A 27845-nucleotide genomic window follows, 5' to 3' on the forward strand; every position below is an offset into this window, starting at 1 on the left:
ATGAACGGAATGCCATTTCAGCAGTACTCAAAGTTGTTGTGCCTCAGTGACACTAAACGGGTCAACCAAGAACAGAAAAAATGGCTGGTTGAATTACAGGTGCTCAGTTTTCTTATTTAATAAAAACACACTGCCCTGCGGCTGTAGTCCTTCTGTAACTGGACTCTGTTGTATGTGTGAATATGGAGCACTGAATCATGGGAATCTCTTTGTCTCTGTATAACAGGAGCTCTGTGAAGACCCACACTTGTTTGTGAATGGAATTAGTGCCCATGACCTGCACCAGGGGCAGCTGGGAAACTGCTGGTTTGTGGCAGCGTGTTCCAGTCTGGCCTCCAGAGAAGCTCTGTGGCAGAAGGTGAGTTCATGTCATTATTGTTCCCATACTAAAAACATGCCTGAATACCATAGTTACCAATCTCTTTTAATTTGACATGGTGTCTTAAAATGTAGTGTGAGATATTGAAATATTGTTAGAAAATAATCAGTCAGCAACGCCAAGGTCACAGGTTCGATTCCTGGAGAATGCATGAATTGATCAAATGCATATCTTGAAAACAATGTAAGTTGCTTTGGATAAAAGCGCCTGCTAAATGCGCATACATTCAAACTATAGCACTGACAGAATGCAAGAACCCTTGCAGAATGTTTATTTATTTGAATTTCTTGTTTTGATGACAGTGATCGCTAATACCAATTAACCACGTTTATTTGAACTAAAATAACTCTAGTAACTAAGGTGAGGTACAGTATACTTTATTGTACCATAGAAAATGTTGTTTCAGGCTTAACTGCATGTCTATACATACATTTAGTATCCACACTGCAGATGGGACTAATGAATTCTTATGGCTTTGCTATTCTGAATGATTGTTTGTAACTATACGCTTAAAACTAAAGGTTCCAGAAGGGTGGGTTTTTGCAGCAATGCCATTGAAAAAACATTTTTGGTTCCCCATAAAACCTTTCAGGGAACGGTTCTTAAAAGAACCAAGTGTGAAGAACATTATAATAATTTAAAGGACCTTTTCCACTATAAAGGACCTTTTGTGAAATGGAAAATGTCCATGGATGTGAAAGGTTCTTCGTGGAATCGTAGATGCAAAAAACCAAACTTTATTTTTAAGAGTGTATGGTATTTTGTCTGGATTGATGGTTACTGTGATATGTTTTTAAGGATTTGAACAACTGCTCTGTAATCGTCGATATCAGCGGTTCATCTCAACGACCACATCCTTATCATTAGTTTGGTTAATGAATATGTTAAATGTCCATGCAAGTTAATATTCCCTCTTGTAAGAATGAGTTTACTGATAAGCAGGATATACTAGTCAGAAGATGTGGGAAATATCATATGAGTTATATAGAGCCTATGCCAGTGCTCGAAGTGGGCCAATTCTCTGACTGCCCACAAACCCCCTGCCCCCCCGCCCCAAACACAATTTCAAACAAGGGGGAGTACCTTGGGAGTACGGGCACTGTTTTTCCCACTTCAATCACTGGTCTATGCTGTGGGAAATCATTCTCCTTCAGTCTAGACTCACTGGCACATTTACAACCTATTCCATTGCGTACTAGCTGGTAGTGAAACGTCATCATTGCTCGACCCCTTAGGGTTAATTATCATTGCCTGGAAAATATTACATATTTCACACTTGTTGACTTATATTTTATCTGTCCATGGTGTGTCGTCACTGATATATTCTGTTTATATTTTCTGTTTTGTTTATCTCATTATATTGCCATATAAGGCAAAACATAACTGATTGTTATTTTAGTATTATTTATATTCTATATATGCGTCCGCATCCACGATGAGCTCTCGGATGAGTTTCCTGTTCGATCTGGAGTTCGGGAATGTTGTGTGGTTTCACCATTACTGTTATCGACTCAAATCATGAGGAAAGTTTTCCAAGGCAGGACGGGTGTCCAGTTTGGAGATGTTGATGTTATAACCAATCTAATGTTTGCTGATGATAGTGCCGTATTCGCAAACGTTGACGAAGATGCCAGTGATATTCTTATGAAATCGCCAGTACAGCCAAACCGTATGGATCAACCATCAATATTGACAAAACTAAAGTCATGACAACAGATGGTTCACAAGTCGCTGTCTACCTTAATGGCATCCACATCGAACTAGTTAGTGAATTCAAGTACCTTGGCTCGCCGGTGCAGGAAAAGACGTTGTATTTTATACAACGGCAGAAGTCCACAACAGAATTGGTCTAGATTATGGTCGAATGGTGCTTATGGAGGAAGCATAATGTCATGGTTAAAATAAAAATTCTTATCATACCGGTATTATTATAGGGATCTGAAACATGGACGCTGCTAAAAGTTTATTTAGTTTAAATAAATAAAAGTTTATTAAATTTAGTGTTCCAAATGCGTTGTCTGCGATGAATACTAGGTGTCTAGTATTGTGACCGGCTTCGACCATGACACCATCAGACTGAGGTGTGGGAATCAGCCAACAGTCGACGAAGAAATCCAAAAGCACAGGGTGCTGTGGTTCGGTCACGTATGCCGAATGAATGAACGACGTCTACCGATGACTGTTGGCAGCGGCCTGCGAACTGGAAGGTTCAATAAATGGTGCCCAAGAAAACCTGGGCAAAACAGATCAAGGCTGACCTTAAAAACAAACGACTCTGCCTCCCTGATGCCAAATATAAAGCCAAGACTGGAAAACCATTGTACAAAATTTCCGTGAGTCAGCGGCACCTACAGCAGCATATTGGCTCTGGGATAAATCCCGTCAAAGTGTTTGCTAAGGGCTGAAGAGAGAAGAGAAATATTCAATTATTGTATTATTAATATTTTTATTATAATTAGCATTTATTTTAGATTTTTCAGTTTCATTTTAATTTTATTTTAAGTTTTAGTTGATTTGTTTAGTTTTTTAAGATTTCTATTTAGCTTAAATTTGTTTTTGTAATCAGTTTTAGTAATTTTAGTTCATACTTAAAGCCACACCGTGTAACTTTTCAACCTTCATAATATATTTCCAAGACCCTTGTGATGGTACATCGACTTACAATAGGTTGAATGACATTCTGTATCGCTTTTACTGGCACTATGTAACTTCGGGTTTCGGGTAGTAACCAGAGCACAAAAAGAACTACAAAATTCGACTGCTTTACGGCATACGTCACTTCCCCCACCACTTCCTCAAATTCGGACGTGAGTGTTTATATACTGTCTATGGACGTGAGATGCCAACCAGCGTTTGTTTTCGGCTTTCGTGCGTATGTTTTTGTCATGGGGGCTGTTGTGTTTAGACCTGACCACTTCATGCGTTTTCTCAGATCGGATAGCTATCCGATCGTGAAAAAACCAGGTGTAAATGCCCTCCACTTCAGGAGGAGGTCTGAGACGCATTCCAGACGAAACTGAACAAGTGTAAATGCATTTGGTTGTTTAAACCACATATGTAAATTGTACTCCTCCCAAAAATGCTAAAAAATAAATAATAAAAAAACCGTGTGAGAGCGTGTTATAGGCTGTGTTATTGCCAGATATGACGACGCGCTGGAACACACATCACCGCAGATGAGAAGCTGAGCATCAGATCATCAAGCCAACGTGCAAACTATCGCAAATCAAAGTGAAAGTAAGTCGCAGATGCTTAACACACAATCATCATCATTATTAAAAGTAAAGAAACAAGATGATCTTACCAGGGCTGTTGCTGCTGCTCTCTCTTATTGCGGTCTTTGATTTTGAAATTTTAGCTGATGATCAATAAAATGCAGCTCGTATCTGTTGCTTTCGGTGACGTGCACTCCATTAAATCTGCATATAGCGCGAGAATTGAAGATCGGATTTAAATCCGTTTCGCAAAAACACATTTATGTGACCAGGTGTAAATAGAATCGTTTTGATAAATCTGATAGCTATCCGATCTGAGAAAACGCACGAAGTGGCCAGTAAATAAATCTCTTATTTGTAAACTTGTTTGCATTCTATGTTGTATGTTGTTGCACTTGCTTGTAGTATGTCATTTTTTTTACATGCTGTTCATTCATCCATTGCTGATAATTAGATTGGAGGGGTGGAGGGGTATTTACGACAGTGCAAGTATTCCACAGCGACTCTAGGGGTCGCTGTTTGACAACACAATTTCTCCACAGTGTCCCTTTAATTTCAGTTAGTTGCCAAGGCAACATTTCTAAATATTTTCATCTAATATTTATATTTTATTGCAGCCTTTTTGATTTTTATTAGTTTGAGTTTTAGTTAACATTAACAACACCATTGTAGTTTTTAACACATTTTTACTGATGCTTCCAAAAGTTTCACAAGCCATTTTTGCAATATTAACAAAACAATCAGACATGGCGTGAATGCAATGTTAGAATGGCACCGTTTTTTGAACGTTTGTCTGTCTAACAAGTAGGGCTGCACAATATATCGAAATTATCGAAATATCGCATATGTATATATCACAATATACATATCGCAACAGCTTGCAATAACGGGTCATGAACAAAAGACAAAGAGAAAATCACTCACAGCTCTTTGCTGAATAACTTTTGTAGCTTTAACAAGAATAAGTATATATTTAATTCATACAGTGAAAACTAAGCAATTTTTTTTTTTTTTTTTTACATTTGATTTTTAAGTTTCTGTTGTTAAATAAACCTAATGTTGGCCTACCTGAAACCCTAAACCCTGTGGTTTACACTGATGTTAAAATAACACTTCCTATGCTACAGTAAAACACTGCTGTTCACTTTCAGAAGTTGTAGGGATGTTTTCGTCACAAAAAGAATGTGAAACACATATGTAGGTTATATAATTTTAAATATATTTTAAAGATAATTTAAAGGACAATTCCAGTGAAAAATGAACCTAGGGGTATTTAACACATGGTTACCGAGTCGATCGTTCCCTGCGATGCGTTTTCATGAAAATCGAATGTATAGAGTTTTATCTTTAAAAACAGATTAGCTCATAGCAGTAGTATATGGGGCATAGAGTAAGTAAAATTAAATCGCTAGTTAATACCACTAACAAGGCTCAAAATAGCCTCACACTAACACGGTAACATAATGAGGGTCCTTACATACAAACCGAAGCATTGAGAACTTTGTAAGTGTACAGACAGTTTAATAAGAAGATACTTTATAAAGACAGTACATTACGCGTTTACATCCAGGATCCATCTTGGAAAACAGTCTCGACTAATCGAGCCACGAACGCCGTGCTACGTTAGATTTCACAAACGTAACTCCTATCGACCAGCTATCCTATCGACGGCGTTCGTGGCTCGATTAGTCGAGACTGTTTTCCAAGATGGATCCTGCATGTAAACGCGTAATGTACTGTCTTTATAAAGTATCTTCTTATTAAACTGTCTGTACACTTACAAAGTTCTCAGTGCTTCGGTTTGTATGTAAGGACCCTCATTATGTTACCGTGTTAGTGTGAGGCTATTTTGAGCCTTGTTAGTGGTATTAACTAGCGATTTAATTTTACTTACTCTATGCCCCATATACTACTGTTATGAGCTAATCTGTTTTTAAAGATAAAACTCTATACATTCGATTTTCATGAAAACGCATCGCAGGGAACGATCGACTCGGTAACCATGTGTTAAATACCCCTAGGTTCATTTTTCACTGGAATTGTCCTTTAAGTTTATTTTACACACTTTAAGCATTATCGTATCGCATATCACATTTTTTTCAGTATTGTGCAGCCCTACTAACAAGTAATAAATGTCATGTTTCTTTGTGTTTTATGAAACTTGTGTATCATGAAAAACCCTCAAACTCTGCTCAAGGTTTTCTTGTTACTGTTTTATTTACAGTGTTCTGGTGACTCCTCTATAATGTAAGGTCATCATTTCTCACATAATGTGATCTTTCCTCATTACACGGTGTCTGCAGGTACACTGTAATCCTTACAAATTGAGCCATGGGATGTGCTTACTGAGAAAATGATGCATTATTAGGACGAGTCTTGCTTAGATTGAATGAGATCGCATTGATGGCTTGTGACTAATTGGAGACTTGGGGTTACCTTGGTTTGCTCTATTTTCATTTGTGTCCACACACGATGCACAGTCGTGGACAAACATCAGATCCCACGAGATGACTTGTTTGTTTCCATGCGTTACAGTTTTCCAGATCCAAATGCTTGGAAAAAGTTTTTTTTTAAAGTACTTCCGTTTACTCAAGAGCTTACAGTCGTACGTCATCCGTCGGTGTCGCTCCACGTAATTCTCATTAAAGAGCCTCATGGGACGTCCTGCCTGTCGCTGTCACACCGCAGCGCTTGCAGTAATGCACCTTACACGGATACAGTACGCTGAGCACTAGAATCCCTCCTTGTTGTGCGTTCTGTCTCTGCTAGACAAGTTGTTTCCTCCTGAGGTCTAATTACTGTCCGCTAACTCGTCCTGCGGTTCCCCTGAAGAGCCCCATCAGACACACACTCATAGATCTCATCTGGCCACACACTCATACCTAGTGAACTGCCTACCTAGGCATATAAAGGTGCTAAAGTTAGGTACGCGGTGACCTTATGTTGCAATTTAAGATCTCCTTTTGACCATATTCTAAGGCAGCTTCACATCTCTGCTTAAACAATCCCAGAACCCATTGCTAATTAAATAAAAGAATTGTTGACTTTTTACTTGATACTTTTTCAGTACCACTGTTATTTTAGTATTATTTATATACTATTATTATAGTTTTCTTAAAATTTTATCTTTTTTTAGTTTCTTTTCTTTTAATTTTAGCCATTTATAATGCGCTTTTGTTATTTTTTTATTTTTTTAAATATTACTACTTTATTTTTATTTCCACTGTAGTTTTATTTTACTTTTAGTTTTTATTTATTTCCAGTTAGTATTGTTATGGTTCAACTTATGCTTATTCTGGTTAGTTGCCAAGGCAGCGTTTCTAATGTTTCATGTTTTCAGATTTATTTCATTAACAAAAATGTTTATAATAGTTTTAGTTAACAATAATAAACCTGTTTAGTATTGCGTGAAATATCAATAAAACTGTCCTAATAAAATGGTTTGTTTTTGCTGTCTATTTTTATTCTTCTTAGAGTGTTGCATAGTTATCTTGCCAGCAGCCATTTCACCCTGTAGCCCAAGACTGGTTGCCCACTGAAGCTAAGCAGGGTTGAGCCTGGTTAGTACCTGGATGGGAGACTCCTGGTTGCTGCTTGAAGGGGTGTTAGAGAGGCCAGCAGGGGGCGCTCACCCTGTGGTCTGTGTGGGTTCTAACGCCCCAGTGTAGTGACGGGGACACTAAACTGTCAAAAAGCACGTCCTTCGGATGAGACGTTAAACCGAGGTCCTGACTCTCTGTGGTCGCAAAAAATCCCAGGATGTTCTTCGAAAAAGAGTAGGGCCAAATTTGCCCATTGTCCTCTGTCCATCATCATGACCTCCTAATCATCCCCATATATACTCATTGGCTTCATCACTCTGTCTCCTCTCCACCAATAAGCTGGTGTGTGCTGTGGCGCAATATGGCTGCCGTCGCATCATCCAGGTGGATGCTGCACATTGGTGGTGGTTGAGGAGATTTCCCCTTCCTATGTAAAGCGCTTTAAGTGCAGAGAAAAGTGCTATATACATGTAATGAATTATTATTATTATTATTATTATTATTATTGTTGTTGTTATAATTATTAGTAAAATGCTAACTTGGGGATAGTTCACCCATAAAAATTTCAATTCTGTCATTTACTCACTCTCAAGTTGTTCCAAACCTGTATTTCTTTCTTCTACTAAACACAAAAGTAGATTGACTTCCATAGTATGGGAAAAAAATAAGTCAGTGGGGCCCATCAACAGTTGGGTGAACTATCCCTTTAACGCTCTATTGGAATCGATTGGGATTTGAGGTCACACTTTATTTTTAAGGTGAAATAGTTGTACTTAGAAATAGTTGAGTAATATTAACTACATGTACTTATAGAGTTACAGTTAAGGTTAGGGTTTGGTTTAGGGTTAGTTACTTGTAATTATGTATAATTCATGGTTATTACCATAGTAAGTACATGTAGTAATGTGTAACTATTTCACCTTAAAATAAAGTGTGAGTCACGTTAGGTAGGCTTTTTTTGTGGCTTCCTTTTAAGGTTTTTCCCAAAGTCACATGTACTCTTCACAGTGCGGGAAACCCTAGAGTGCACTGAAATGATATATATCAAAAATACTGTTTTTTTTCTTCTTCTTTTTTTTTTAACCATTATTTGGAACAGAGCTATATATGTTCACACTTGGGGGAAAAGTTTTCAAAGATTATATGAGAAATTTACGTTTACGTATATTAACATTATTTCTTTGACAGGCACATTTAAATGATTACCATTTATTGACTGCTTAGTTGCCTTGTTTCATAGCACACAGAGAACATTTTGGTGGTTGTATGTGTGAGAACCGTTATTTTGCTGGATTCTTTCAATGAACCAGTTCACAAATTGAACTGAACTAGTTTGATTCTTATACAACTCACTATCCTTTCAGTTGTCAAACAAAATGTCAACGGAAACACTTGATGACGTAAAGGACTGAAGAATTAGCTTGTTGAACCGGTTCATTGAAACAAACTGTTAAAAAGAACCCGTTCATGGAAATGAGTCAGACTTCCTAGAACTAATGTGTGGCATTTGCCTGAAGGCTGGGCATATTGATTGCATATTGATCCAGTTGTGTGGTGGTTAGTGATGGACATTGGCCGAGTCTGTCTCAGTTGACCTTCCAGTCAGATGCTTTCACCATATCAACAAAACATTCACATACAGAAACAGAATGATTGACAACACAATTTATTTGACTGTAGATTCGCTCTATAAGCATCATACTGGCATTGGTTTACATGTGCACCAGACAAAATCATCCAGCAATAGCTTTCTGCATACAAACAATCTTCCTACATTTTTCTGGACGGCAGGTTTTATGAAACCATCATGAAGTTCAGGAAACTACAGAGGACAAGAGCTAAAGAAATTGAATGTTTTTTTTAACACAGTTGATTGGTAAAAGAAAAAGGTTTTGACTGACCATTACATAGAGCATCTAACCTGTCTGCGGTTTTAGGATTCGATCTGTCACTTGTTTTTGTTGAAGGTCAAAGAGCAAGAGATTTTCTCTTTCGTCGCTCCCTCCTTGTAGGCGAATAGGAAATACATCACTTTCCGCACCTTCGCCAGCTCTGCTATCCTCTCTCCGAACTCCTGGATGTCCGCCTCCAGGCATTTGATGGGCAGATCGTCAGGATCTCCGGCGTTCCTCCAGAACTGGCCGATGGGCTCCAGCAGCTGCCTGGTCATCAGGTTGGTCAGGTCGGGCGTCCAGAGCTGGCAGATGCCGGTGACCGTGAAACGGCCCGTTCCTTGCAGGGTCACGTTCCAGTGGGAGAAGGTAAGCTCCTGCTCGCTGAAGTCCAGTCGGTAGACGGACTCGTACGGCAGGAGAAGCCTCTCGCCGTCCTGCCTCTTCTGACCCCTCTGCTGCAGCGACTGCACCCTCAAACGCATCACCTCCGTCAGCTGCAGGTCCTCGGTGAAGGTCAGCTCCATTTCCGAACCCATGACCCGATAGTCTTCAAGTTGAGGAAGGAGCCGTCTGCTCGTGGCTTGTGTCTGTGTGCGACTGAATAAACTCTCTCCTCTTTCAACCTTCACTTTCCATCCCCACCCGCTTCTGTGGCCCCCACGGGCAAAAAGCCTCATTTAGTTGGGGACTTTATTGATTCTGCCTCACATGCTCTGAGCCTCTGGATGAGTTTTGGGAGCAGGAGGAGGAGCAAACCAACCGGAGACTCGCTGTTAGAGTTTGACGTATTGCAGCACTAGGCAACAGATGCTTGCTGCTGTTCAAAAAACTTTAAGGATTTTTTTGCAGGAGTTTTTTTTGTGTGTGTGTGTGGATGGGTTAACTATACATTGGATTAACAGCATTTATTTATTTATTTACAATTAAGCCAACATTGTCATTAACAATGCATCTGAACATTTTACTTTATTATTATTTTTTATTCCATTGTCATACAGCAAAAATCCAAATATATAAGTTTTGTATTCCAATATTTTTTTAATCAGCACAAATGCATTTATAACAAGTACTATGATTTCGAAATTCTTCACGTACTGTATAATGTGTTTATTGTTATTGTTGGTCTAGAATGAGATGAGTTTAGTATTATGGTATTCTGAATTGCGGGGAGAAAAAAATGCCTAAAATATACTGAAATTCAACAATTCTTAAGTGTCCTTAAAATTTGTGTTGTTATTGATAACTAAAAATAAAACTATTACATTTTGTTTTCTGTAATTGAAATAAGGATAAAATAAGATAAATATTAGATGAAAAAATGTAAAAAGAAATGAAAAGTACTAAAATTACTAAACAACAAAACTGAAAAATAAATTCCAAATATAAATGAATACTAAAATAATAATTATATTATAATAGTAAAATCACAGTGCTTAAAAATAGGGTTCATTTTTTGCAAAACAATTATTCAAGCAAAAAAATAAAATCTTATTTTATTTCTTTTATTTTGGAGTGAAATTTGACCTGGGCATGTTCTTTCATTTGATTCACCCATAAGTTCCTGTAATTCCTTGCATTTTAATGGTTTTTATTCACCATCATTTTCTGATCTACATCAGGTCTGTAAGTATAAGGTTAAGTTGACTCCAGTTATAAAAAAAAACTGTATTTTGCTGTTTATAGGTTATTCCTGATTGGAAGGACCAGGAATGGGAGAAGGAGAAACCGGAGAGCTATGCTGGGATTTTTCATTTTCGGTTCTGGCGTTTTGGGGAATGGGTGGACGTCGTCGTTGATGACCGACTGCCAACCGCAAACGGGAAGCTCATCTACTGCCACTCCAATGACAGTAATGAGTTCTGGAGTGCTCTGGTGGAGAAAGCCTATGCCAAGTAAGTACCACGACCAGTATAAACAGAAAGAAAAATGCCTTATTGAATGAAGCTAGCAGACACTTGGAGGGATATATCAGATATAGGTTGATGATGATGATGATAATAATAAGAAATGTTTCATATTAGTATGTTTCAATGATGTCCTTTACTAAACTGGTTCGTTTATCTGATCCCTCATTTATCAGGTTATGTGGATGTTATGAGGCTTTGGATGGTGGCAACACAGGTGATGCTCTGGTGGATTTCACTGGCGGTGTATCCGAGCCCATGGATCTACTGGAAGGGAAGTTTAACCAGGAGGAAGAGGCCCGTCATCAGCTGTTCGAGCGTGTTCTGAAGGTCCACAACAGAGGAGGCCTGATCAGCTGCTCCATTAAAGTGAGTTTGATGTCAAGTCGCATGCATTTGTGTTTCATGCAATAAGAAATGTCTTTTATTGCACTAGTCATATTGGAATATGCATGTTTCGTGACTATACTTTTCAATACAGTGTGTATTTTATTGTTTATTCTGTTGTAATGTCCTGCCTCATAGACGTCCATTATACGTGCGTTACTGTAAACACAATTTCTATTTATTATTTTAATTTTCTTCAAAATGGGTAATCAACAGCATGCCACAGGTGCTGTACACAGAGTTTAACTTTCATTTAAAGCTTTTTTAATTAGTATGCAATGGCCAATTAAAGTTCAGCTCATTGACTCAAACTGAAACTCCTCATAAAACAAATGCATTTGTGTTTAATGCAACAAGAAATATGATGAACTCAAGTTTCATGCCATCCAGTCTCATGTTTTCACACTGTTTGGATTCTCTTTTCTGTAGGCGACCACTCAGGCGGACATGGAGGCCCGTTTAGACTGCGGCCTGGTCAAAGGTCACGCGTATGCTGTAACTGACGTGCGTAAGGTACGTCTGGGCACCGGCCTGCTGGCCTTCTTCAAATCAGAGAAGCTCTCCATGATCCGTATGAGGAACCCATGGGGTCAGAGAGAGTGGAATGGAGCTTGGAGCGACAGGTTTGTGAACATCTGCAAGCTGTTAGTGTGTGGTTTATCGTTAAAGCAGACGGTACACAAGCATGTCTGCATGATGTTCATGCATAAATTTGCACAACTACAGGAGACTAAATTCATTACAGTGTTTTCTGCATTTGAACTGTCAGCGTTGTTTGTGCAATAGGAAAGGAAACTTTGAGCTGGAATTTTCCCTGGCCTTCCTTGATGTAAATAGTTTGATTTGCAACTAGAGACACTTCAAATGATCATCTAAACAAATTTCCCATTTGGTAGAAAGCATTTGCCTAATACTAACATTTCCTAAACAATTAGGAAGAGAAATTATTTAAATCAAAACATGCTTCATAAATGAAAAAGGATTAAAGTATAAACGTTATTGTGTACCATGCATAATGCACATGCAACCATGTAAAAAAAAAAAAGATGCAATGGAAAAAACAGGAAATATGCTGACACAGAGACGCTTTGTTTCAAACCAACGATTGTGAATGTTTTAAATGCTCTGTGTGTTTTTGTGCTCATGCTGCCTCCTACTGGAGGACAAACTGAACATCAGGTGTCGTATTCAGTATTGTAAAGGTGCACTAAATCATTTTTTGTTCATGCAAATACAGCAATTGTCTTTGAGTTTATTCTGATCGTGTTCACTGTGCAAGTGAAAATCAGATTTAAATGTGAGAGAGAATGCTCTAAATCAGGGGTCTTCAACCAAAAACCACTTGTTGGACAGAAAGACCATGCTGGGACCTTATAACATACATTTAATTCCATATTAATGTATTTACATACTTTTTTTTTTATCATGCTTACATTGTCAATCCATTAAAATAATTATATTTTAATGTAGTACAGAGTCATATTGTTCATTAAATTTGAGTTACTAATTACATTTTTATGTGGGAGGGACAATCAATCATACATTTTGATGACATACATTTGAAGGAAACCTAATTTTTACATTTGTAATACAGTATTTTACAAAGCCCCGCACATGATATGCAGACAATTTTGTAGCCACGAATTAAGAATTTGTTTCCATGACTTCCCTCGTTTCAGGAAATCGTGGCCACGTTGTACTAATTTGTTTCCTCGTTTCTAAAACAAGGGAACAAATTAATTAAACAAGGTAATTAATTATTAATTTGTGGCCATGATATTTTTTTTTTCCTGTATGTCATGTGTGGGGATTTTTATTTAATGCATATTAAAAAAAAAATCACCAAATTAATCTGGGATCGAAATCAAAGCAAAAATGCAAAAGCAAACATTTTCAGTTACCAGAGCCATTTGTGAAATGCGTTGTTAGCAGGCATATTTGTCAATTTTATTATTATTATTCTTTATTACAGTGGAAATTGAATTACCACACTAATGTTTTTTTTTTCTGAATCCATTTCTGTTTGTCTCTGAATCTGTAGCTCAGAAGAGTGGAAGAGAGTCAGTAAGGGTGAGCGAGAGCGGTTGGGTGTGACCGTGGAGGATGATGGCGAGTTCTGGTGAGATTTTGCTGTGTTTCAGGACTTTGTGCATTAAAAATTGTGAAGGACAATCAGAAAATCTGTTAAACAAAGGAATATTCTGATCAAATCCAACTTAAGCTCCATCTGTGACATGGTGTCGATAACCACAGAAAATCATTTTGCGTCATTCAGCTTGTCAGTAGAGCATTAAAAAAGGTTTTAAAAGCAGAAATGTGAAGCTTGTATTTGATTACAGCGCTAATTCTTCAGTGCAAAAATAAATGTTATCCTCCTGTTCCGACATCTTTGCACGCATCATATGAAAGTTACTAGGTTTACTTGGTTTACATAGTCATGACAGGAGCACTGAAAATTTTTACAACATCACGTTGCATTGCATGTACCTTTTCACACAAAGTTAGTTTTATTGCATTAGTCATATTTGAACATGCATAACGTTTTGCGACTATACTTTTCAAAATAGTGTGTATTTTATTGTTTATTGTGTTGAAATATCCCATTTTATTTATTAAATCACACATTTTTCTGTAATTAATCGTGATTAAGCACACCTAACATTAAAGTTTAAGTATTTGTTTAATGGCATTTTTTATGAACAAAGGTCAGTATCACCGATACCAATACTGCTACTGATGGTCTCTATGAAATAGTTTTTTTCCCCCCTCAATTTTAGCCATTATAGGCATTCAGCATTACAGTATAATTAAAAGCTATCAATTTTAACATTTTATTAGGCTTTTTAAAAATATAACAACTTATAACGTTTTTAAGTGAACTTAAAATAATCTTCTCATAAACCCTTTATAATAAATGTCACATTTACCTGTGTCCTTCAATATATCAGGGCTCAAGTTTTTTTCTGTTGACCCAGTCAGACTGGTTCAGATTTTGATTTGCGCTTGTTTTCATTGTTTTTGAGCCATATAACCTTGTAAACAGTGTTTTAAGATTTTCAGGTAGGTCTAACAGAAAGGATATATACAGAAATTGAATAAAGTTATCAAACACTTAACAGTTTTTACTGCATAAATTATAAATTAAATATAGATGAATCCTTATTAAAGCTACAAAAGTTATTCAGTCAAGAGCAGCGAGTAATTTTCTCTTTTTCCTTTGTTCTTTTATTGTCCTTAATGACAGACAGAAGTGGGTTTATTAGGCTGCTGTCACTTTAAGACCTGACTCACATGACTCTGATCTGATACACATCCCATTTTCTCACAACTCTTTACGTTCATTTAAGACTTCATTCAGCTAATTTAAGACTGTGCTTATAAGGATACTTGACATAATGGGCATTTTTGTGTTTTTTTGTTAAACTGAACTTGCATGTGTTAACACGTTAATTTTGCCTAAATTAAATTCATTTTATTTCCAAAATAGATAAGTTGATATTTTCTGTGGTAATCAACCGCAGGCTGTACTGCATATTGTTTAACTTTCATTTAAAGCTGAATTTATGGATGTAAAGTATGCAATCAAGCCTTTTATTTTAGAATCAGCTCGTGGACTCAAACTGAAACTCCTCAAAACTCTTCAATATTGTCATTGTCTTGTTATTGATGGTCTTTTTTTATCGTACTGCTGTGTCTTAATCTTTCCTCTCTCAGGATGGATTTTGATGATTTCTGTAAGTATTTCACAGACCTGATTCTGTGCCGCTTGATTAATACGTCGTACTTGAGCATCCACAAGACCTGGGAAGAGGAAGTGATGCGAGGCTCCTGGTGTCGCCACGACGACCCTTTAAGGAACCGATGTGGAGGCTGCGTTAACCACAAAGCCACGTTCCTCCAGAACCCACAGGTGCGACACTCATTCATAAGTGCGTGTTTGTGGTGTAGATGTGTCGTGTACTGAAGAGCTGTGTCACTGTGTTTTTCAGTACGTGTTTGACGTGACGAAGCCAGAGGATGAAGTTTTGATCTGCCTACAGCAGCAGGACAAGAGAACTCGATCCAAAGAAGGGAAAGGAGAGAACGTGGCCATCGGCTTTGATATCCAAAAAGTATGTCAAGTCCCCTTTATTTGTATAGCACTTTAAATACACATTATTTCAAAGCAGCTTCATAACAGTCATAAACCGGAAAAGATCAGAATGAATGGCAAATTCAAAATCTGCCATAAAGCAACTCTAAAAAGACATTAGTGTCATCATTCAGGTTGAGTCAGTGCAATGTTGAATCTATTCAGTTCAATAACATTGTAAAGGTCATCAATTATGAAACGAGTTCAATTCAGCTATAAGCAGCTCTACAGAAGACAATGTCATTATTCGAGTCTGTTCAATAGCTATTTTATGCACATTTTGGGATATTGCATAAAAAACGCTGGATAGAAACACCAATATGCGCATACATTTTAAAAATGTGCATAAAAAATGAATATAATGGAAACACAATTACTGAATAAATCCCTCGATGCGCAACATGCTCAAAGAACTCAACAGAGGATGTGACTGGATAACTGGATAACCAGAGACGCAAATAATTAATGATGTACACACAGTGTACACAGTGGCTTTCCCAACTGCAGCAACTTAAAAAAACATTTATTACAGATATTTTGTCAATTTCACAGGAAGTGATGATTTTGTTCTCTTGAACACATTTGATGGAAACGGTGCTTTATTCACAAATGTTTTATGCAATATTCTAATTTTGCACACGTTAAATTGGCAACTTTGGATGGAAACAATGTTCGATTCAGTTCAATAACAGTGTTGATATTGCAAAATTAGTGCCATTATTCAGCTCAATTCAGTTTTCAAAGTTTTGTTCTCACCCAAAAGTGTCAGTGCAGTTAAATCGATAATTTAAAATCGATAAATGTCTTTAACAACTTTAACTAAGCAAGCCGAAAGGTGACATTGGCAAGGAACCCAAACTCCATCAGGTGACAGAAGTGGGGAAAAAACGTTGGGAGTATGCATACATGCACACCTGTTTGAGCGAGATGTGCTCTCTGATAGGTGGAGCTCAACCGGACGTACCGCATGCACAGCATTCAGAAGACGGTGGGCAGCTCCATCTACATTAACTCCCGTAGCGTCTTTCTGCGCAAGGACCTGAAGGAGGGCCGCTATGTCATCATTCCCACGACCTTTGAACCCAACCTGCAGGGAGACTTCCTGTTGCGTATCTTCACGGATGTACCTTCCGCCTGCAAGTAATACGTAATATATTGGACATTATTTTCTTTTTTCATTATGAATAACGAATGCATCGATGAAGATTGTGTGGTTTTAAGGGAGCTGACAGAAGACGAGCCGCCCCAGACGTGTTGGACGGGGTGTTGTGGGTATCCAAAGCTGGTCACACAGGTGCACGTCCACAGAGCAGACGGACTCAAGGCTCAGGACGCAGATGGATGTAAGTCATGTCATGTTCTCTCTCTTTTTTTACACAACACACCTTATAGAAATGCTCTGGATAACAGTGTCTTCCAAATATCGTAAAGAGATCAAATATGATAGTTCTGAACAAATCAAGCATGTTCATGATACATGTAAGAACAACTAAGTTGTATAAAATGGGGGGGGGGGGAGAGTCTAGTTCAAAATGCATATGCCAAGTTTTTTTTTTCATATTTGTTATTATATGCACTTGACATTTTTACACATTAAATAAAAAAAGGCTTGTAAATGTTTTAAACATTTTTCAAGCATGTTTGCTTTGAAGCACTTTTGAAATTGTTTTGAAACATTTACAACCATTTTTAAATAACTACAAAAATATTGTAAAATAATCCAATATTTTTCTGATAACTGAAATGCATGTCACTGTACACTAGTCTAGCATTCAAATGTTTGGGGTCTGTAAGATGTTTTAATGTTTTTTTAAAGAAATCTCTTATGCTCATCAAGCCTGCATTTATTTGATAAAAATACAGTAAAAACTGTAATATTGTGAAATATTATTAAAATTTTAAATAACTGTTTTCTATGTGATTTATATTTTCAATTGTAATTTATTTATGTGATGCAAAGCTGAATTTTTAGCATCATTACTCCAGTCTTCATATTTTTTGTGGAAGCTGTGATATATTTTTTCAAAATTCTTTGATAATTCTGAAAAGTTTTTTTGTCTTTCAAAAAACATTTGAATAGAAGTGTACTTGCTTTAATCTATCAAATTTATATTATTATAAATACTTTTATTGTATTTATGCGATTTTAATCGAACAAATCTTGAGCAATACCATAAAAGATCAAATTATCTGATATTTTAAGAAACTTTGAGACAGTCATAAGACTCTACAGCTGTGTTCTCTGTCATTTCCTATTTCAGGATTTGCATGTCACATGACAACTCAATGCCAAACTACTTATTACTACTAAATTTCTTTGAAAAATGTTTAGCTTTTAATAAGACAGTTACCAACATGTGTATAATTGAAAATAAGTGCATTCAGATCTTGTATTTCGTTAGCCTCATAGCATAATTGCCTGTCATATTTAAAAAAAAAAATACTTGGCTATGAGCTATGAGCTTATGCTATGAGGCTAACGATTTGTGAATAAACTGACCCAGTAGTTTGATGTTTTTGAATGGCTGAGTTTTCCTGTTGTTTCAGCGTCTGATCCGTACGTCATCATCAGCTGTGAGGGAGAGAAGGTTCGTTCTACGGTGCACAAAGACACACAGAGCCCAGAATTTGACGTGAAGGCTGTTTTCTACAGGAAGAAGCCGAAAGAGCCGATCTGCATTCAGGTGACAGTCTTTTAGGAATCAGTTGTAGCTGTTTCCATCCACAAAATTCCATCGCGCAAAACTGGAATATCGCATAAAACATTTGCAATTAAAGCACCGTTTCCATCCCATCTGTTTAAGAGAACAAAACTTCCTGGGAAATCGGAGCAAAATATCGAATAAAAATGGAAGTTGCTGCAATCGGGAAAGCCACTGTGGCTTTTTTCCCCTATACATCATAAATATGCAATAAAAGCTGTAGGGCTGGTCCGAATACTATTTTTTGAGGAGGGAAATAAAAAAATTATAATAAACGAAGCTCAAATATCCATTTTGTAATAGACGCGCATGTTTATTTGAGCACTTCCGTCAATGAAACAATTAACACACTAAAGCATGTAAAGCATTGAAATAAATATCAATAAATAATGGTAACTTAAATAATATAATAAAGTTAAATATTTCAAAAAGCTTAAATTTATGGGCTCACGCACAACTCTTTCGTCATGAATCAAAATGTTTCCATGGCTGCGATGTAACATTGCTAACCTATTCTTTATTTTGTCAACAAAGCTTTGTGCTTCACTCGTGTCATAATCATGTTAAACAGCATTCATATACAAAAAAAATGTGTTTTGGCGGACCACCGCCGGTGCTACTCGGCCACTGCGGTGGTGCAGTTGTCAAGTTTACCGACACAGCCCTAAATAGCGAAAAAGGCTTATACATTTTTTTTCTATTATTCTATTTTCCACAATTTCAAAGCAACACAGCTTAACCCAAAATACAAGCTCACGCACACTCTCTAGACAGAGAATACTCCAGTTGTAGGGAACACTTCAGTTGGCTTAGAAGAAGCAAATATATTTATTAAGTATAACGAGGTTGGGTTCCTTCAACTGTCCATCCTTATAAAAACGGCTAGGCTATATAAGATAATTGTAAAAAGAGTATTGTATTTCGCCAGATTTTATAGTGTAAACACTGAAGCGCGAATGAGAACCGTTTCGAGGGGGATGCCAGGTGTGCGAAAAAAAACAACAAATAAAAAAACGAATATTCGAATCCCAAAATTGAACATCAAATACCAACCCACTGAACGAATATTCGGGTCCAGCCCTAAAATGCTCTCATGTTATATTGTTTACATGCTTGGTGTTTGGGAATGCAATCGTGTAAGACCATTCTGGGTATTTGAATGCGCATCAAGGGATTTTATTCGGTAATCATGTTTCCATCATATTTTATGCGCATGTCGGGTTATTGTATAAAAAAATGATCTGCCTCATTTGAGCCCATATATTTTTTATCTGCATTTTTACAACTTATTTGCATCTTGGCGTTTCTATCCAGCGTTTGTGATATCCCAAAATTCACATAAAAATAAATGGATGGAAACATAACTATTGTCATAACTATTGTCATGATGAATGGAGTTTCCCTCCTCTGTAATCTGCCTGTTATTCTCAAGTCTTTGTTTACCTTTTTGTTGTGTCTGTCAGATCTACAACAAGAACCTTCTGAAGGACTCGTTCATGGGTCAGGCGACCTTGAGCGGTGACCTGTCTGACCTGCAGCAGCTTCACACACTTCACCTGCGGGACAAAGGAAACCGGCAGAACAATGACCTCCCGGGTCTCGTCTCGGTGAGCCTCAGTACCAGCGACGTCCTGACCAACATCTGACGTCCCTCACGGTCACGCTGTTCCTGTGGTACTTTATCTGGTGTATTACACATGTATTTACAGTCATTTTTTTTCTTTTGAGAATGTTTCTTGGAAGGAAAATGTACTTGCACTTTTTACACCTTAAAGCTGTCATTTCCTGGTATTAGGTGCTTCCTATTGTGTTTGTCTTGGAAATATATATATCGGATATTATAGGACATGCATCCATCACTATATGAAATGGCATGCTGTATATGCATTTATCTAATTCCTCTCGCCACTATTAAGGTAAGGTAGTGCAGATATGTAGTAATGAATTTCAGTTTCATATTTGTATAACACAATTTGGCCAAACAATCAGTAATGGAAGGTAAAGGACTTTTTTCTGTTTAATCTCCGTTTACACTAAATGTTTAAATATGGAGGGCATTACTTTTTATGTATTTTTCTCCTTTAAATATTTGCCATAATCTAGTGTTGATTTTTTATGAACATGTGCCAAGTTTGTCATGATTTGGTGAAATGAAACATTTCTCCAAATTTGTAGTGTTTTATCAGGGGTTTTCATGTGTTTACCAGAATCCAGGATTCATTTGTTTAACATGGTCTTCGAAGTGAAGGTATCAGACAGACATGTGAAAATGTCCCTGTTTAAAGAACAGCTAATGTATAATACATACAAATCTGTTTTAGAGCCATACAGCTGTTCTATATGATTTTAAACATTAAATATAAATATTCTACTATAAATATTGTTTACTATATGATGTTAACCACCCCTTGAGAGGTTATTATCTACACAGTGTAAAGACTAATTATAGCCACCAGGTGTCAGTATGTCATCAGAAAGTGAGAAGCACTTCACTCAGGTTGTGGGGTTTTGCCTTTTTTTTTATTTTCTTTTTTTTTTTATTAATTGTGTTTCGAATGGTAACATGCAAAACTAATGTACTTGTGTTTTAATATATATATATATATATATTTTTTTTTTTTTTTTTTTTTTTTTTATTATACATTATATAAATATTTTGATTTGGTAATTTTCTACCTCTTCACACACTAATAATAGTCATAAACAAACTTCAAAAACTAAATGATGTCATCATCAAGCCAAATTCAAAAATTATTCTTTTTTTCTTTTTCTTTTTTTTGATACAAAATGCCAAGACACTTTTTACATCTGTGCCATTTTACAATCACTATGAATTATTTTCATTTCATGTCTAAGTTTTACAATATCTTTCCGTGCAGTGCCTGTTGTTGTTTACAGATGAATAGATGTGCCTTATCAGAATGGGAAAAATAGCCAAAGAAATCTTGATCATATTCTGTGAAGATTTTTGTTTTTTTTTTGTATATTTTGACTGATTTTCTCACTATTTCACAAAATGAAATAAAGTTTAATTGAATGTTCAGTTATTTGCCTGTAATTCTTTTTCTTGCACAAGTTTTGAACAGGGTCATGATCATGTAAAACTTGTGTATATATATATAGAGAGAGAGAGAGAGAGACTTTCAGCTGTTTGCAATGAACAAATCTAACAAAAGTAATGAAATAGCTGTGGTTTCCCCAAATTCAACTGAAAATGCAACTTTTAATCACTTCTGCAGTCTCAAAATTATTCAACCCTTCATTGCAAGCATCTTTAGTACTTAGTAGAACACCCTTTTACTGTTATGATCTGCTGCAAACGAGATGTATAACCAGACACCAGGCAACGTTTCTGAGGAATCTTAGCCCATTCCTCATGAGCAATGCCTCCAGTTCAGTAATATTCTTGGGTTTGCGGGCTGCAACCGCCTTCTTCAAATACCACCAGAGATCTTCTATGGGGTTCGAGTCAGGTGACTGTGATGGCCACTGTAGAATCTTCCAGGACTTCTTCTGAAATCGAGCCTTGGTGGAAAATGTTTGGGATCATTGTCCTGTTGGAAGGTTCAATGACGCCCGAGCTTCAGCTTCCTTACTGATGGCATGATGTTTTCTCCTAGGATTTCCTGATACTTCAATGAATCCATCTTGTCTTCCACATGCTGCAGGTTTCCAGTGCCAGAAGATCACTGAGCCCCCAACATGCTTAACTGTAGGCAGGGTGTTCGTTTCAGCATGTGCTTCATTCTTCTTCCTCCAGACATAATGCTGATCCAGGGCGAGAAGTTCCAGTTTTGTTTCATCGCTCCACAGAACAGAATCCCCAAACTTCTGTGGCTTATTTATATGATTTTGAGCAAATTTGAGCCGACTTGACTTGTGCTTTTGGGTGGTGTACGTCTTGGAGTTCTGGCATGGTTTAGTACACACCTTACTGTGCAGCTGAAACCTCAGTGCCTGTTGCCACCAAGTCTTGCTGCAGGTCTTTTGTAGTCTCACTAGGGTTTTTCTGAACCTGCCTTCTCAGAAATCTGGTTACAGATGTTGATACCTTCCTTTTTCTGCCCCGTCCATGTAGTGTAACCACTTTTCCTTTAACTTTGAATTTGCGAACTATGCTTCCAGTGGTGTCTCTAGGAACATTTAGTGCCTTTGCTATCTTTTTATATCCTGCTCATTGTTTGTGAAGGGTGATGATATCTTCTCTTAACTTTTTGGACCATTCTTTTGTACCATATTTCTAACATGCAGTCAAAGTGACACTCAACAAACCTAGCCAGTTCAGATATTTCATGTGTTCTAGCTCCAGCACACCTGGTGCAACTAATGAAGCCCTTGATAAGTTGCATCAGTTGTGCTTTACACAACATTTGTTTTGCAGATTAGTGCTGTTGTGAGGAATTCTATTCAGGGGATTAAATAATTTTGAGACTCCAGAAGTCATTAAAAGTTGCATTTTCAGTTGAATTTGGGGACACCACTTGAAACTTTTGTTGTGTTGCAATTGTTCATTGCAAACAGCTGAAAGTCTATATATATATATATATATATATATATATACAGTGAGGAAAATAAGTATTTGAACACCCTGCTATTTTGCAAGTTCTCCCACTTAGAAATCATGGAGGGGTCTGAAATTGTCATCGTAGGTGCATGTCCACTGTGAGAGACATAATCTAAAAAAAAATAATCCAGAAATCACAATGTTTGATTTTTTAACTATTTATTTGTATGATACAGCTGCAAATAAGTATTTGAACACCTGAGAAAATCAATGTTAATATTTGGTACAGTAGCCTTTGTTTGCAATTACAGAGGTCAAACGTTTCCTGTAGTTTTTCACCAGGTTTGCACACACTGCAGGAGGGATTTTGGCCCACTCCTCCACACAGATCTTCTCTAGATCAGTCAGGTTTCTGGGCTGTCGCTGAGAAACACGAAGTTTGAGCTCCCTCCAAAGATTCTCTATTGGGTTTAGGTCTGGAGACTGGCTAGGCCACGCCAGAACCTTGATATGCTTCTTACAGAGCCACTCCTTGGTTATCCTGGCTGTGTGCTTCGGGTCATTGTCATGTTGGAAGACTCAGCCTCGACCCATCTTCAATGCTCTAACTGAGGGAAGGAGGTTGTTCCCCAAAATCTCGCAATACATGGCCCCGGTCATCCTCTCCTTAATACAGTGCAGTCGCCCTGTCCCATGTGCAGAAAAACACCCCCAAAGCATGATGCTACCACCCCCATGCTTCACAGTAGGGATGGTGTTCTTGGGATGGTACTCATCATTCTTCTTCCTCCAAACACGTTTAGTGGAATTATGACCAAAAAGTTATATTTTGGTCTCATCTGACCACATGACTTTCTCCCATGACTCCTCTGGATCATCCAAATGGTCATTGGCAAACTTAAGACGGGCCTTGACATGTGCTGGTTTAAGCAGGGGAACCTTCCGTGCCATGCATGATTTCAAACCATGACGTCTTAGTGTATTACCAACAGTAACCTTGGAAACGGTGGTCCCAGCTCTTTTCAGGTCATTGACCAGCTCCTCCCGTGTAGTTCTGGGCTGATTTCTCACCTTTCTTAGGATCATTGAGACCCCACGAGGTGAGATCTTGCATGGAGCCCCAGTCCGAGGGAGATTGACAGTCATGTTTAGCTTCTTCCATTTTCTAATGATTGCTCCAACAGTGGACCTTTTTTCATCAAGCTGCTTGGCAATTTCCCCGTAGCCCTTTCCAGCCTTGTGGAGGTGTACAATTTTGTCTCTAGTGTCTTTGGACAGCTCTTTGGTCTTGGCCATGTTAGTAGTTGGATTCTTACTGATTGTATGGGGTGGACAGGTGTCTTTATGCAGCTAACGACCTCAAACAGGTGCATCTAATTTAGGATAATAAATGGAGTGGAGGTGGACATTTTAAAGGCAGACTAACAGGTCTTTGAGGGTCAGAATTATAGCTGATAGACAGGTGTTCAAATACTTATTTGCAGCTATCATATTTGTATCATACAAATAAATAGTTAAAAAATCATGTATTGTGATTTCTGGATTTTTTTTTTTAGATTATGTCTCTCACAGTGGACATGCACCAACGATGACAATTTCAGACCCCTCCATGATTTCCAAGTGGGAGAACTTGCAAAATAGCAGGGTGTTCAAAGACTTATTTTCCTCACTGTATATATATATACATATACATATACATATATATACATATACATATATATATATATACATATATATATACACACATATATATATATATATATATATATATATATATATATATACACTCACCTAAAGGATTATTAGGAACACCTGTTCAATTTCTCATTAATGCAATTATCTAATCAACCAATCACATGGCAGTTGCTTCAATGCATTTAGGGGTGTGGTCCTGGTCAAGACAATCTCCTGAACTCCAAACTGAATGTCAGAATGGGAAAGAAAGGTGATTTAAGCAATTTTGAGCGTGGCATGGTTGTTGGTGCCAGACGGGCCGGTCTGAGTATTTCACAATCTGCTCAGTTACTGGGATTTTCACGCACAACCATTTCTAGGGTTTACAAAGAATGGTGTGAAAAGGGAAAAACATCCAGTATGCGGCAGTCCTGTGGGCGAAAATGCCTTGTTGATGCTAGAGGTCAGAGGAGAATGGGCCGACTGATTCAAGCTGATAGAAGAGAAACTTTGACTCAAATAACCACTCGTTACAACCGAGGTATGCAGCAAAGCATTTGTGAAGCCACAACACGCACAACCTTGAGGCGGATGGGCTACAACAGCAGAAGACCCCACCGGGTACCACTCATCTCCACTACAAATAGGAAAAAGAGGCTACAATTTGCATGAGCTCACCAAAATTGGACAGTTGAAGACTGGAAAAATGTTGCCTGGTCTGATGAGTCTCGATTTCTGTTGAGACATTCAGATGGTAGAGTCAGAATTTGGCGTAAACAGAATGAGAACATGGATCCATCATGCCTTGTTACCACTGTGCAGGCTGGTGGTGGTGGTGTAATGGTGTGGGGGATGTTTTCTTGGCACACTTTAGGCCCCTTAGTGCCAATTGGGCATCGTTTAAATGCCACGGCCTACCTGAGCATTGTTTCTGACCATGTCCATCCCTTTATGACCACCATGTACCCATCCTCTGATGGCTACTTCCAGCAGGATAATGCACCATGTCACAAAGCTTGAATCATTTCAAATTGGTTTCTTGAACATGACAATGAGTTCACTGTACTAAAATGGCCCCCACAGTCACCAGATCTCAACCCAATAGAGCACCTTTGGGATGTGGTGGAACGGGAGCTTCGTGCCCTGGATGTGCATCCCACAAATCTCCATCAACTGCAAGATGCTATCCTATCAATATGGGCCAACATTTCTAAAGAATGCTTTCAGCACCTTGTTGAATCAATGCCACGTAGAATTAAGGCAGTTCTGAAGGCGAAAGGGGGTCAAACACAGTAATAGTATGGTGTTCCTAATAATCCTTTAGGTGAGTGTATATATATGTACATACACACACATACATACATACATACATACATACATACATGCGTATGTATGTGTGTGTGTATATGTATATATGTATATACAGACATGCTCAAATTTGTTGGTACCCTTCCACAAAAAACGATTTTGCACAATTTTCTACAAATTTTCTCTGAAATAACTTAAAACTGACAAAAGTAATTGGCATCCACCATTGTATATTTCATATTTAATAGAAATCAGACTTTGCTTTGTTTTATATTGTAAATAATAAAAATGATGGGATCCCTAACCTAATATTTTGTAGCACAACCTTTAGAGGCAATCACGGCGATCAAACGTTTTCTGTAGCTCTCAATGAGACTTCTGCATCTGTTAACAGGTAGTTTGGCCCACTCTTCCTGAGCAAACTGCTCCAGCTGTCTCAGGTTTGATGGGTGCCTTCTCCAGACAGCAAGTTTCAGCTCTTTCCATAGATGTTCAATAGGATTCAGATCAGGACTCATAGAAGGCCACTTCAGAATAGTCCAATGTTTTGTTCTTATCCATTCTTGGGTGATTTTAGCTGTGTGTTTTGGGTCATTATCCTGTTGGAGGACCCATGACCTACGACTGAGACAGAGCTTTCTGACACTGGGCAGTACGTTTCACTCCAGAATGCCTTGATAGTCTTGAGATTTCATTGTGCCCTGCACAGATTCAAGGCACCCTGTGCCAGACGCAGCAAATCAGCCCCAAAACATAACCAAGCCTCCTCCATGTTTCACTGTGTGTTCTTTTCTTTGAAAGCTTGATTTTTTCGTCTGTGATCATAGGGCTGATGTGACTTGCCAAAAAGCTCCAGTTTTGACTCATCTGTCCAAAGGACATTCTCCCAGAAGGATTGTGGCTTTTCAATATGCATTTGATCAAATTCCAGTTTGGCGTTTTTCTTTCAAAAGTGGAGTCCTCCTGGGTCTTCTTCCATGTAGCTCACTTTTGCTCAAAAAGCGATGGATGGTGCGATCAGAAACTGATGTACCTTCACCTTGGAGTTCAGCTTCTCTTTGGTTCTTTTTCTACTATTCGCACTATCCTTCTGTTCAGTCTGCGGTCGATTTTCCTCTTGCGGCCGCGCCCAGTGAGGTTGGCTACAGTTCTATGGACCTTAAACTTCTGAATAATATTTGCAACTGTTGTCACAGGAACATCAAGCTACTTGGAGATGGTCTTGTAGCCTTTACCTTTACCATGCTTGTCTATTATTTTTTCTGACTGAGTTCCTCCAACAACTCTCTCCTTTGCTTTCTCTGGTCCATGTTCAGTGTGGTACACACAATGATACCAAACAGCACAATGACTACTTTTCTCTATTTATAGGCTGAATGACTGATTACAAGATTGGAGACATGTGCGCTACTTATTAAAGAAACTAATTAGTTTGAAATATCACTATAATGCAATTATCTATTATCTTTTCTAAGGGGTACCAACAAATGTGTCCAGGCCATTTTAGAATATCTTTGTAGAATAAGCAATAATTCATCTCTTTTCAAGAGGAATGAACCATTAATTTCAATGAGCTGTAAGGGTACCAACAAATTTGAGCACGTCACACACACATATATATATATATATATATATATATATATTTTTTTTTTTTATTTATTATTATTTTTTATTTATTTATTTATTATTATTATTTATTTATATTTTTTAAATTCGCCACAACCTAACTTAATAATTTGTACTGTTTAGTAAGCATATACACTTGACATCCAGTCAAAAGTTTGGAATAATTAAGATATTCTGAATGATTTCTGAAGGATCGTGTGACACTGAACACTGGATAAATTATGCTGAATTTTCAGCTTTGCTTCACAGGAATAAATGACAGTTATTTTAAATTGTAGGCTATTTACAGTATTTTTGATTAAATAAATGTTATTTTTATAACTCCTTTTTAAGAAAGTAATGAATATGGCAGACTTGAGGAAAAAAATGCATGCACATCTCAGTAAATGTAGCCTACCACAACCGACTTATGTTATGAGAGACATCCTAGAGAATCTACTTGTCATCTCCAGGTTTCATTGCAGTAAAACTTCAGATCTCAAATCAAACGGCCCGGAAAGCAGTGACCTTTTCATCTATAATACAGTTAGGCCTACTTGTAAAATACTGGCTGTTCATTTACATTGAGAGTTTGATT

General features: G+C 37.5%; 2 protein-coding genes across 2 annotated transcripts in view; one reads left to right on the forward strand and one right to left on the reverse strand.

Moving 5' to 3' along the window:
• The window catches only part of capn5a (calpain 5a), a 28202-nt gene extending 7003 nt beyond the window's left edge, over positions 1 to 21199 (forward strand). Inside the window, exons 3-13 of the mRNA XM_084124324.1 lie at positions 227 to 358; positions 10715 to 10923; positions 11112 to 11304; positions 11752 to 11945; positions 13364 to 13441; positions 15037 to 15232; positions 15312 to 15434; positions 16398 to 16594; positions 16676 to 16797; positions 18002 to 18138; positions 19620 to 21199. Of these exons, the coding sequence (XP_083980450.1) occupies positions 227 to 358; positions 10715 to 10923; positions 11112 to 11304; positions 11752 to 11945; positions 13364 to 13441; positions 15037 to 15232; positions 15312 to 15434; positions 16398 to 16594; positions 16676 to 16797; positions 18002 to 18138; positions 19620 to 19802 (1764 nt within the window). The 3' untranslated portion in view covers positions 19803 to 21199. The remainder of the gene's footprint in view (positions 1 to 226; positions 359 to 10714; positions 10924 to 11111; positions 11305 to 11751; positions 11946 to 13363; positions 13442 to 15036; positions 15233 to 15311; positions 15435 to 16397; positions 16595 to 16675; positions 16798 to 18001; positions 18139 to 19619) is intronic.
• On the reverse strand, positions 8787 to 10403 carry ompa (olfactory marker protein a). Its single transcript, XM_084124325.1, has one exon. The coding sequence runs from the start codon at positions 9706 to 9708 to the stop codon at positions 9085 to 9087; it is 624 nt and encodes a 207-aa protein (XP_083980451.1). The 5' UTR covers positions 9709 to 10403; the 3' UTR covers positions 8787 to 9084.
• Positions 21200 to 27845: the final 6646 nt, after the last annotated feature.

Source organism: Abramis brama (assembly GCF_963993115.1).
Source record: "Abramis brama genome assembly, chromosome: 9".
Taxonomy (NCBI): domain Eukaryota; kingdom Metazoa; phylum Chordata; class Actinopteri; order Cypriniformes; family Leuciscidae; genus Abramis; species Abramis brama.

Bases quoted from the DNA above. Each gene is read 5' to 3' on its own strand.
- ompa (XM_084124325.1), bottom strand. From the start codon at position 9,708: ATGAGGCTTTTTGCCCGTGGGGGCCACAGAAGCGGGTGGGGATGGAAA.